The following is a 12,929-nucleotide window of genomic DNA, read 5'->3' on the forward strand; positions in this document are numbered from 1 at the left end:
TGAGCTGCGTCATGGCTAACCAACATAATCTGTTTGCGACCAGCATGGATCCAGACCAGCATGCACATCCGCGCAGTCTGATCAGGATCCATGCTGTTCGCTTTCAGTTTCTCTACTTGTTATAGGGTCTGTAAGCAAACAGCATGGATCCTGATCAGACTGCGCGGATGCGTTATGTTGGTTTTGTTGTGACGCGGCTCAAATAGTATTTTAATTGATATTACAGATGAAGTGACCAATGATGTCAGTACTCAAGTGGTTACCAAAGAGGAGACAAGTGAGTTAGATACGATTGAACAAACACGTGTTGCTGTACAAGCTTTACAGGATATTGCAAATGACATTCAGTATGTATCATCGCAGGGCATGCCAATGAACACAACTGTCCAGAATGTGACATTAAATTCCGGTAGAATGATTCAGGTCGTTGTTCAGGGACCGGATATAAACGGACAACAAGTTATCGTCGATCCAAACCAAACAGTGATTGAGGAAGTGCAACAAATTGAGATTGACAATAGTGTAGAGTCTATAATACCAATCAGTGGAGCAAATGAAGAAGTTGTTGAAACTGTAGAAGAAATTGTACAAAATACGTGATGTCCAGTTTCAAGATTTGCCATGTAATGGATTGATAAGACTCTATCGTAAACATTGTTTTATCCAATGAGGACAGTGAAGTCTGGTTTTATTTAGTAGCACATGAATGAATTGTTTTTATGTTTCATATAAAGTCATTAAAGGTTTGATAATCGATGAAATGATCATTCAAAGCAACTTTAGCCAATATTTCATTCTATCAAATTTCAACATAATGATACTTACTGCAAGTCTGCAAGTGACTTTTTTTCTTTGGGAAAATTACATAAGATATATGTAAATGGGGAAATGTGAAAAGGTATAGGGGGTAATAAATTTTTAACAGATATCTGTCAATTTACTTACATGCCTCAAATTTGGCATATTTCTAACTGCCAAACATTTCTAAAGAGACTAAGAGATGAATTTATTTATATTTGGTGTATGAATAAACACAATGAAAAGCATTGTTTAAATAAATGTTAACTGTTGCACATCTAGGCCAGAACCATATGATCATTTATTAAGTTTTTTTCTGATTTCTATTACTTACTGACTGGTAAACTTTGCTGAACCAACAACTGGTTAAACTGATAATGTGAGGTTGAACTATTTCACTAGAGGAAGTTAAATATGGTATGATACCAGCAGGAAAATATACCTGGGTACACCACAATATACCTGGGTACACCACATTATTTCATAAAATACCACAGTTACAGTTTCTGCTACAATATCCTCACTTTCACTACATGCTGTTTAATTTTCAGGGAAATGAATTGTGTATACGTGAGAGACAGAATGTTAAATATACCCTTGTCATAGGTCAGGAGATTTTTTGAAATTAATGTAGCAACATAACTGACTGGTTGGTTGGGAAAAGTCATAGAAATTATGCATGATGAAGTTGTTTTTATGATGTGTAACAAAACTCACACTTAACAAAATATTGGTAGAAATCAGTCAAAATATACAGTTATTTCTGGATGGTACCAAGGTATCATACCACAGGGAGCTGATACTAAAGTTACTGATACACAAGACTTTAGTAATACTGTCTATTTCTTCAATTAAGCTAACTACCTTATTATTAATTCAAAAATATTGTAACTCAAATTATACCTGAGAATGGTAATTTTCGTGTCTTGCTGAGATAGGACGACATATTCCTGAATATTAGTTTTCAGGTTTTCTAGATCTAGAAATATTTTTGTGGATTCCTGTGTTCAACGGCATCGATTGGCCATCTTGAAGTGAGTCTGCATGTATGATTGTTCCTGAATAAGGTATAAACAGTTTGTGTATTTTTCTGGATTGATGCCAATTTTATAACCGGTTTTTGGCCAAATTTTGGAAATCCATCTACCAAACCAGCTTTCCAGAATAACTAACCAGTAACTACCAATTTCTCCTAAAGTGACCAGCAACGAATCCCACATGATTTCTGAATCTGAGCATTGAGAGACAAATGACCATATGACTATGTGTCTTTGCTGCTGTGAAATTATGCCTTGACTTGGGATTAAACTTGCAACCCCGGATTACTAATTCAATGCGCTCCCTGTTAAACTATTTAGGTGGACACTTGTATATACTATTCATTATGAGTTGTGATGACAACATAAAAAAAATTTGTTATTCATTACACTTATTTCTGATAGATGTCCATTTAACTTAACGCAGACTGGAAAGAAATGATATAACTGTAAATGGTATTGAAATGATTAAGATAATTCATATTCTGTCATTTAGTAATGAACCTTTCCAGTGTTTACAGTTTAATGTAAATTGGCTGACTGGTTATTAAGTTGTTACACTGGGATACTACATGATCATTGGTTGACCTTGTTTAAACAAAACAACACATGGTATTGTGTGTGAACAATTGACCTAAAACATTGAAAAGAAAAGGCGGGGCACATTTTTCCATTGTTAAAATCTGTAGAGGTCTGTTATTGAACATGTTAAAAGTAAATAATTTAACACTATAAACATTTCTAAGTATATGTCTGTTGACAAACCACAGTAATACAGATTTCCAAATAGGGGCCTTCATAGTTGAAAGATTAAGGTTTTTGACTAATTCCTTGTTTCTCAATAGTATGGATTTGAATCTAACTTTGGTAATTGAATTCTTTTGTGGGGAAACTATCTAGATGCCTTGCCATTACATAGTAGTTTTACTTTGGGAGCAAATCGTTGCGAGAAATATTGCACAAACAGTTGTCTTTGAGTCTTCTTTCACTAATTAATAGGAAAACTTAATACCTAAACTCATACCCTGCTAACTTTATGTTAAATGGACTTTTGTTTGAATATAAAAAATTCTTATTTGCTAATGTAAAAGAAGGTACACATGTACTTTAAAATGTTACAATAAGGCAGTCAGCAATGTAGTGTGTAAAATAGTGAAAGTACAAACCCCTAAAGAAAGTCCAAAAAGGCAGAATTGAAAATGCGGCAGGCTTGGTTTAATTGTGCATGTTCATGGACGGTACTGTCCAGTGCAAACTACTGTCCACGCCCCCTCGCACCGACAGTCTTACAGTATGAATATAAATGAGCCGCCTCATGACAAAACCAACATAATGGGTTTGCGACCAGCATGGATCCAGACCAGCGTGCGCATCGGCGCAGTTTGATCAGGATCCTTGCTGTTCGCCATCAGTTTCTCTACTTGTTATAGAGTTGGTAAGCGAACAGCATGGATCCAGAACTGACTGTGTGGATGCGCAGGCTGGTCTGGATTCATGCTGGTTGCAAACCCATTATGTTGGTTTTGTCATGACGCAGCTCAAATGTGTGTGAAGACTGGCAATGCTCTGTACTAGTGGCATAAAACTTCCACGTCACTACACCCTTTACCATTCCAAATGTTAAACCAATATATATGAAGAGAAAGATGAATGGAACTTTTCTTTTATTGTGCTTTAGTTGTGACAAAGTTGCTATTGTTATAAACTTACATTTTGTATTTCTCTGTAAATTATTTTTTGAATAGTTTATTACATTTTTATAGTCACGAGGTATGATTAATTGTGAAATGTATAACAATTATGCTGAAAGTTAATTTTCAAAGGATGGGTCATCATTTGTTAAAAAACAATATGGTGTTAATGAGTAGTTTCCTCTAACACTTAACAAGTTCTGATTCATACCATTGTTTTACAGGCTTCACAAAAAGTTACAATACACTTGACAGCTTTTGTTAGCAATAATTTGAATTCTCTGTACAAACTTTTAATTTCATCTTCTCATTACTGGATGAACTTTTTTTTTTCTGTGTTCATATTTGAAAATTAAAATGTTTAATAATTTATGATGATTTAGTCTTTTCTTTTTTGTATTATTTGAGCTCAGTGCTTCAGGGATTATGTAACAATTTCAGACAAATTTGGTTAACGATTATTAAAAATATTGACTTTATTAAACACTGATTTCTTTTTCTTTTTTTATAATTATACATTATATACAAGAAAAATGGACATGTGGCTATTAATAAAGTTTATTGATTTGATCAAAGGATTAAAAAATGTTAGTTGATGTGAATGAAAGTTGGTAAGGCCACTGTGATAATTTGATGTTTTTTCTGAAAAAGCAAAATAAAATACTTTGTTCAGAACTCGTACTTAAAAAATTAAGAAGATTTGTACGATTATACAAAATTGTTCACAGAAACATCTATTAAAGTAGGGCGAGTCGTTTGTTTTCAAATTAGCAAGTATAGATCTAAGTGGAGTTAGAAATAATTGTGACAGAATGAAAGTTTTTTCGGAGGCTGTCATATTATCTTGGATTTTATTTACATTAACTGATGCCTTAAATGAAGGTGGTGAGTACAAGGACTATACTATAATAACATTTGTATATAATATAATTATGAAACTTGAATAGAAACATCACATTTGTATGTGAAAGTTATAATCTAAAGCATAATTCAAACTATACTTATTTTGATATGATTACAATTTAGAATATAAAAAAAAAAAAAAAACAACTGAAAAGCGTACTTTAGTGCAGTAGACTTAAAAAAATGTTGTATTCTTATTTTAAAAATATAGGAATCCGGATTATTGTTAAGAACTAAAATGGACTTTGTGAATTAAAATAAAAAAGCCTATGCGTATTTATTGAACATTGATTTTTACCAAATTGTTGAAGTGTTTGAAGTTCAGTGGATCACTTTATATCTGACAGAAGTCACTTGTCTCACCTCTTGAACTCGCCCTTCTACAAATACCAGGATAAAATATCATTAAGTTTGTTTTATTGCACAGAATATACGATACATCCTTTAAGCCAAGATTGGGATAATGCCCAGATAGTCTGTTACGCAAATAGACGTTCTCTGGTACCTGACATAGGTTTAGAAGATTTCAAGAAGAGTGGGATATTTGAAGATTTGGAAGCTGAGGAACTTGTCTGGCTAAATGCCAAGGATGTTAAGATTGGCTATCCATGTATGTATCTTTGAACAAAACTGCAAAATACCAGTAGGTAAAGCAGCACGCCCCCAGATTCATACTAATTTTCATAAAAACTTTAAAAATGTATTTGAATGTATAATATTGTGTAGTAACCAAAAGAAAGCAATATACACATTATCAATGGCGGTTACAACCCACATTAATAACTGCAAAGTGGCCAAAATACATTAAATAGCCTTTACTGCTTTAGTAACGCAGTAGAAATATAGTTTTAAATACTGAAAAATCAGTCATTAAGCACACATAAAATGTAAAATATTACTTGAATCTGTAATCATTTTACTATTTCTAAAATCCTAGTACATTTTTATCAAGTTTGATTTTATTGAGATTTTTTTTACTCATCTGGAGGCATGTAGCTTTAAGTGTTAAAAAGCAGTTTTGCCTTTGTAACAATGTGATATGTTTTCTTGCCTTACCCTGTAATCCTTACCCTGCTAGAAAAGAAATGAGCCACGTCACGACAAAACCAACATAATGGGTTTTCGACCAGCATGGTTCCAGACCAGCCTGCACATCCGCACAGTCTGATCAGGATCCATGCTGTTCGCTTACAAACTCTATAACAAGTAGAAAAACTGATAGAGAACAGCATGGATCCAGATCAGACTGCGCGGATGCGCAGGCTGTTCTGGATCCATGCTGGTCGCAAACCCATTATGTTGGTTTTGTTCTGACGCGGCTCAAATTAACCTTGCCACCAGTATATAGCCAAATGAAAAACTTGAAATATTCATGTTCATATCCACCATGTATCCAGTGACAGGAATGTTCAAAATGATGTAGGAATAATGCATTATGCAGAATTGTTTTATTCTGTGTCTGAACAAGCACCAAGGAAAGAAAATGCATCAATGTTTTTATTGTACATCAAATAGAAAGAAATGCAGTTGCTGAGACATTATATTTTAAACTTCATCAAAAATATTTCTGCGAAAATTTTTATTTTTCAAGATCATTCGTGGGAATGATGACCTGACTGGCATATGGAAGGAAACTTTTGTAATTTATTGATCTTTTAATACAATAAGTACTACATGAGACATGTTATATTACACTTAAATCAGCAGATAAAATGTGACCAACCATTTTACTTGGTAACACTAAATTGTGAAAGATGCAATGCCGTTTACCCTGTTAAAAGTAGCTGAATCTTATTTTACCTACTTCTTGTGTTATATGACACTAAACAAGTAGTTTTAGGAAATGTCTAAGGTATACCAAATATGAAGGAAAAAGCGTTCATGTACTTTCTAATTTCCACCAAACACATTCCAAAAAAAATTTTAATAGTCTAAAAAAAAGTGAACATATTCCTGGAAAAATTTGTAATGCTTGTTGAAATGTAATGAGATAGTAGCCGTATGTGATTGTTCATTTCATTTAATTTGAACAAAATATTTTGGTTCATTTACTTACTGTGTTATATTTGGGACTTTTAGCCATAGCACTGCACAGATTTGGCATTACGTTTGCCTTATTTGCACATTCCTGTGTTACAAGATCTTTAGATTGCTTGTCTGATATATAAACCACGCGGCCATGCAGCCACTCGTATCTTTTAATTGCTTTTTATTTCCATAGATTTATCTTGTATAATGCATATATATATTAATCATTAAACAAAGGTAAAAAATAGCCTTGACCAATTTGACCCCATGACTTTCATCTTCATTGTAAAATTAACCATCAAGGTATAGAAAGAGACAAATGAATTCATGCCAAATTAAAATGTTGTTCTGTGTCATTTTCATATAGTTTAAGTTGTTCACAAGTTTTATTACTTGTCTGCAATGAATTTAGTGCATTGTTTACAGTGCCATTTTATCTAAAGCAATAACATAATTATGCTTTATTTTACCAAACTTACAGCAAGGAGATCCATTCATTTGAAGCTTGCTTACATACCTGCAGATTCCACGTTGACGGCTTATCTTTGCCATAATGGTAAGGTTTCTTTTATATCCTCCATGGACAAGAGGTTTTCTTTTCTCTTAAATGTAGTTAAATTGCTAAAGTGTAATGTAAGCTAACTTACACAAAAACCTAGATAACCCTCCACCATCACTTCAAAATGTTGCTTTGAACCTTGAGTTTGTATGTATCCTATGCTTAATGAGGGTTCATCCGCCTGTTTAAGCACAAAAAGCTTTTGCTGTTGAGTACGGACCCCAGACATGGCATGTCTTAAAAGGTTTAATTTTGAAGCACAAAGTGGTGGTAATTTACCTCTATACAATTTCCACAGAGTATTAATCAAAGATATGAATTTTGAGCCAAAAGTAGGTCACTGTATGGCGGTCAATGAGAACCTAAATGTACAGTAACCTGAGCAATATGAAAAGGAGGTAGCCCTGAAAAGGGCTGTTATGCCAGGAAAGAACCTGCCTTTCAAGTCATCATGTTCTGTGCTAGGGACTCGTGAACCCTAGCACAGTTTCCTTGAACATTGTGTTGATACAGGTGTCTCTTATATAGTCTCCTGTGATATATAAAAACTTAAATTGATGAGTATATCACAATTGAAATGTGTTTATAATTTCAATATTAGTTATAATTTCAATGTTGTATTTTTCTGGAGCTTGCAAAAAAAAACATCTTCAAATTAGACAATTTTGTTTCCCATATCATAAGCACATAATTTAAAAATATATTGAAACCAAGTATGATAGAAAAGTTAATGAATATTGTGATGTTTTTTTTACCAGCAAATAATCAAGAAACAAAGAAATATGTTGATATGCCGGATTTATCTTGGGATGAGGCCGACAATAAATGTGAAAGTTCTAGTGGCTGGACGCTTCTCAGTTTATCATCAGCTAAAATACTAAAAGGGGCAGTGTCTCTGCTGAAAAGAGATGTCCCATTCTGGGTGGCTAACATGAGCAAGATTCCGGATGTAGGTATGTATGATCATCCCATTACAAAGCTAATAGCTGACTTTCAGTAAAAAAATTGTTACATCCATCCCCTTAAATGGGGTCAGAACTTGTCCTGTCCATAACTCTGTCATTTATGGATGGATTTTGAAATAATTTTGTAGAAAATGTGTAGCGCATTGGGGCAATACATGTGCAAGATCTAGGTCTGAAGCTCAAAGGTCAAGCTTGAAAGGAAATTTTTAATAAAGATGCATCAGTGTTCTGTCAACAATTCTGTTATTCTTCAATGAGTTTAAATTATAATGCATAAATGTTTTAGACCTAAAGTTGTGTCACATGCAAGAATTAGGACCCTACCTCAAAGGTCAAGGTCATGCACACTTGTAGATCAAAAGTCTTCATGACCTTTAAGCAAGAGAGATGATTGCTTTTCAAAGATATTTCAATATATTTCAAATGAAATGATTTGAGCATATAATAAGGACATTATGATACTCACAATGTATACCTCGTACAGAAAGATAGTGTAGATTAGATTAAACATTATACATTGTCTCTTATGATGGTTTTAAATGGTAAATGTTTATATGTTTTCAGAAATATTTAGATAATTTTAAGATACTAATTGTAAGAAAGATAACTGTAACTGTATTTGAAAGTTTGATACAGCTATGTAAATATAAAAATTTCTATCGAGTAAGAATACTTCTGTTTTGAATCAATTATTATATTATGGCCTTTGTATCTGAACATTGGACACATTTGCACATTGTCTTTTATTTGACATGCTGGTATATGACCTTGACCCCCAATTTCACTAGACACTATTGCATCATGGCAAAGTTCAATTGTATAGAAATAAAAAAAGATCTACTTCTGTTCCTACTATTAAGCGTTGTACTTTATGCGATGACAAAGCATTTTTTCACAAATTCTATTTAAGAAGAATTTCAGAAGATATAATTTAGTAGGCATACAAGATATTGAATGAGTGTAAAGTTTAGTCCTGAATTTATTGAACAAATTGAATAAAATTATATGCAGGCCTCTGGCAAGCATAATTTTATTTTATTCAACTCATTCAATGAATTCAATAATGAACTTACATGAATTTAATATTCTATTTATCACAAACCAAAAAGAATTGACCGTTTGAAGTGAAAAAGAACCAGTTTCTGTTGATGCGCCTATAGTGTAACGCCAACATTTAGCGCATCTAAACGCTTTATTTGTGTAATGCCATGTCACAACAAAATAAATGCACAGTTGTGCAATACCATTTAAGCAGCACAGGTATGTGATAAATTGAAATATGAAATGCATTTTTAGTTTCAGAAAAATATAACACTGATGAGATGTGTTTGGGTGTTATGAAGATGACAGATGGTTCATTGACATACAGGAGGGACAACTGCACAGAAAAACACAAGTTTGTCAGTGTACCATGTAAGACTTCTGTTTCATTTCCAAGATTTGCTTTTCACTTCATATGTTTTTAATTAACATCATAATTATAGAACAATAGAATCTATTAACATTATAACAGTTACTTTTTATGTATCAGTATATTTTTCCTCTGTAACATTGTCATGCTGGTATAATAAAAAAAAAAAACATAGAAAAATGTTCAATCAACTTTTCATGAACAGATTGAATTTATATCATTAAACTTTGTATATTAAATTGTTAAAGTGTATAAAGCTATATATCTGCTGAAAAAAATTTGTTTGGATGTTGAAAAAGAATACTGTGAAGAAAATAGCCTTGTTTATTTCTCAAGACTGAATGGTGCATGCATTATAAGAATAATAGATAAAATTTATGGTTAAAACCATACTATAAATAGCAGCAAAATACTTTGTTCATTATTCTGTCTACGAACAATATTAATGTGTGTCAAATAGCATACAGATTTTCCAACTAATTGATCATTATTAAGGAAACAACATAATTTTACTATTTTATAGATTTAAAAAAATATTTCTTTTATACCCTTTAATTGGTTTCTTTTATACCCTTTAATTGGTATTTGAACAATACAAGAAAATGGCCTTGCCCTTGAAAATGTATTTGGTGCACTGTTTAAGATAGAAAAAAAACATTGCTGTGGATGAGTTGTCAAAAAACATTCTGTGATAGTCCTCTGTAGTGTCTTCACATAGATTTTTTGCCCATATCACAACAAAACCAACATAATGGGTTTGCGACCAGCATGGATCCAGACCAGCCTGCGCATCCGCGCAGTCTGATCAGGATCCATGCTGTTCGCTATCAGTTTCTCTACTTGTTAAGCAAATAGCATAGATCCTGATCAGACTGCGCGGTTGCGCAGGCTGGCCTAGATCCATGCTGGTCGCAAACCCATTATGTTGGTTTTGTCATGGCGCGGCTCAAATGCATTACCATAAAACATAATATGGAATGGTCTGTCATCTGTATAGGCAACTAGTTTTCAAGATTCAGATACATTTCAAGTGATGATTTATGACCATCATGATCTTCATGTTTTTCAGCTATTAACAATTTTGCTCTGGCTATAACTAAAATGACTAGACCACACCCACTTTTCTCCGGGGAGATAGAGCCAGATATAGAGGATGTAACTGTCAGTATTACAACTGGTGAAAATGACATTGACATTGAAGGTAAGTTCTGTAACATGTCTGACTTTCGTAATGCTTGCAGTCATTACCTGCTTAACCCTTACCATGCGAAATATCTTGAAGAACTTGTCTATCTTTCACTCTGAATAAAGCCAGTCATCTTTTTAAGGGCAAATTTCAAAATATTTACTGACTGATAAGCAAACAGTGCAGGCCATGATCAGATGGTTAGATGTATCGAGTGTTTTGGTTTGCACTAGTGGGATTGGTAAATCCAGTTGCCGCTTATGTTACAAAAAATGTCTCGTACTTTCTAGAATTGAAAATATGAAAAACTGATTCATAAAGGTGCCCCATCAGGGTTTAAAATCATTAAAAGGACTCAATTTTTTTGACATGAAAGGATTGGAAATATGTGTTATTGAGATTTGTGTACCATATGATGTAAGGTAGGTATAGACCAATGATATCTGTTCATAATTTCATGTCATTTTATTTGCTCACTCTGTTTTTAGCTCACCTGTCACAAAGTGACAGGGTGAGCGTTTGTGATCGCTTTTCGTCCGGCGTCCGTACGTCGTCAGTCCGTCCGTAAACTTTTACTTTAAATGACATCTCCTCATAAACCACTAAGCCAATTTCATCCAAACTTCACAGGAATGTTCCTTTGGTGGTCACCTTTGAAAATTGTTCAAAGAATTTAATTCCATGCAGAACTCTGGTTGCCATGGCAACCAAAAGAAAAAACTTTAAATATTTTCTTCTAAAAACCCCAAAGAGCTAGAGCTTAGATATTTGGCATGAAACATCTTCTAGTGAGTGTCTACCAAGTTTGTTCAAATAAAAGCCCTGGGGTCAAAATTGGCCCCGCCCCAGGGGGTCATTGATTTTCCCTATATGCATATAGTAAAAACTTTAAAAATCTTCTTTTAAAGAACCCAAAGAGCTAGAGCTAAAATATTTAGCATGAAACATCATCTAATGGGTGTCTACCAAGTTTGTTCAAATCAAAGCCCTGGGGTCAAAATTGGCCCCGCCCCAGGGGGTCATTGATTTTCCCTATATGCATATAGTAAAAACTTAAAAAATCTTCTTTTAAAAAACCCAAAGAGCTAGAGCTAAGATATTTAGCATGAAACATCCTCTAATGGGTGTCTACCAAGTTTGACCAAATAAAAGCCCTGGGGTCAAAATTGGCCCCGCCCCAGGGGGTCATTGATTTTCCCTATATGCATATAGTAAAAACTTAAAAAATCTTCTTTTAAAGAACCCAAAGAGCTAGAGCTAAGATATTTAGCATGAAACATGTTCTAATGGATGTCTACCAAGTTTGTTCAAATAAGAGCCCTGGGGTCAAAATTGGCCCCGCCCCGGGGGTCATTGAATTTCCTTGTATGTGTATAACAAAAACTTAAAAAATCTTCTTTGAAAAAAACCAAATAGCTAGAGTTTAGATACTAAGCATGAAACATCTTCTAGTGAGTGTCTACCAAGTTTGTTGTAATAAAAGCCCTGGGGTCAAAATTGGCCCCGCCCCGGGGGTCATTCATTTTCCTTATATGTGTATAACAAAAACTTAAAAAAATCTTCTTTGAAAAAACTCAAATAGCTAGAGTTTAGATATTAAACACGAAGCATCTTCTAGTGAGTGTCTACAAAGTTTGTTCAAATAAAAGCCCTGGGATCAAAATTGGCCCCGCCCCGGGGGACATTGATTTTTCTTATATATGTATAGCAAAAACTTATAAAATCTTCTTTGAAAAAACCCGAATAGCTAGAGTTTAGATATTAAGCATGAAACATTTTCTAGTAAGTGTCTACAAAGATTGTTCAAATAAAAGCCCTTGGGTCCAAACTGGCCCTGCCCCAGGTGTGTCATTGTTTTTAACTATACGTGTAAAGAAAAAACTTGACCAGCTGGACCTTAGATGTTTAGCATGAAACATCTTCTAATGGGTGTCTACCAAGTTTGTTCAAATAAAAGCTCTGGGGTTTAAACTGGCCCCGCTCCAGGGGCCTATATACAGGTGAGCGACTTCAGGGCCATCATGGCCCTCTTGTTTCTGAATAATCATTTTTATTGATACTAAAAAATATATGCAAAATACCAAGAATTTAAGAGCTTTTCATTCAAGTTAGGCTTAAATCTTATTCATTTTCAAACTGAGTATACTATGTATTTTTTTATATAATTTTTTGTAATTTTTTTAGCTCACCTGACAGGGTGAGCTTTTGTGATCGCTTTTCATCCGGCGTCCGGCGTCCGTAAACTTTTACATTAAATGACATCTCCTCATAAACCACTAAGCCAATTTCATCCAAACTTCACAGGAAAGTTCCTTTGGTGGTCACCTTTGAAAATTGTTCAAAGAATTTAA

General features: G+C 33.7%; 2 protein-coding genes across 3 annotated transcripts in view; both read left to right on the forward strand.

Moving 5' to 3' along the window:
* Positions 1-225: 225 nt before the first annotated feature.
* LOC132728777 (uncharacterized) lies at positions 226-3,898 on the forward strand (the record flags this gene model as incomplete). The annotated part of the gene is given in 1 exon segment (XM_060714450.1): positions 226-3,898. A coding segment is annotated over 1 exon segment (375 nt), but the record flags the coding sequence as incomplete, so codon positions are not given.
* A 138-nt stretch (positions 3,899-4,036) lies between these two features.
* Positions 4,037-12,929, forward strand: part of LOC132728776 (uncharacterized) — a 44,030-nt gene continuing 35,137 nt past the window's right edge. For both annotated transcript variants that reach the window (XR_009625526.1, XM_060714449.1), the window contains exons 1-6: positions 4,037-4,411; positions 4,857-5,039; positions 6,939-7,013; positions 7,775-7,969; positions 9,278-9,394; positions 10,462-10,593. Coding sequence is in view for 1 of the 2 variants with exons in the window: in XM_060714449.1 (XP_060570432.1) it covers positions 4,339-4,411; positions 4,857-5,039; positions 6,939-7,013; positions 7,775-7,969; positions 9,278-9,394; positions 10,462-10,593 (775 nt within the window). In the remaining variant the exon portion in view is untranslated. The remainder of the gene's footprint in view (positions 4,412-4,856; positions 5,040-6,938; positions 7,014-7,774; positions 7,970-9,277; positions 9,395-10,461; positions 10,594-12,929) is intronic.

Source organism: Ruditapes philippinarum, unplaced genomic scaffold (assembly GCF_026571515.1).
Source record: "Ruditapes philippinarum isolate M1 unplaced genomic scaffold, ASM2657151v2 ctg7048_1_1_1_1, whole genome shotgun sequence".
In the NCBI taxonomy this organism is placed as follows: Eukaryota; Metazoa; Mollusca; class Bivalvia; order Venerida; family Veneridae; genus Ruditapes; species Ruditapes philippinarum.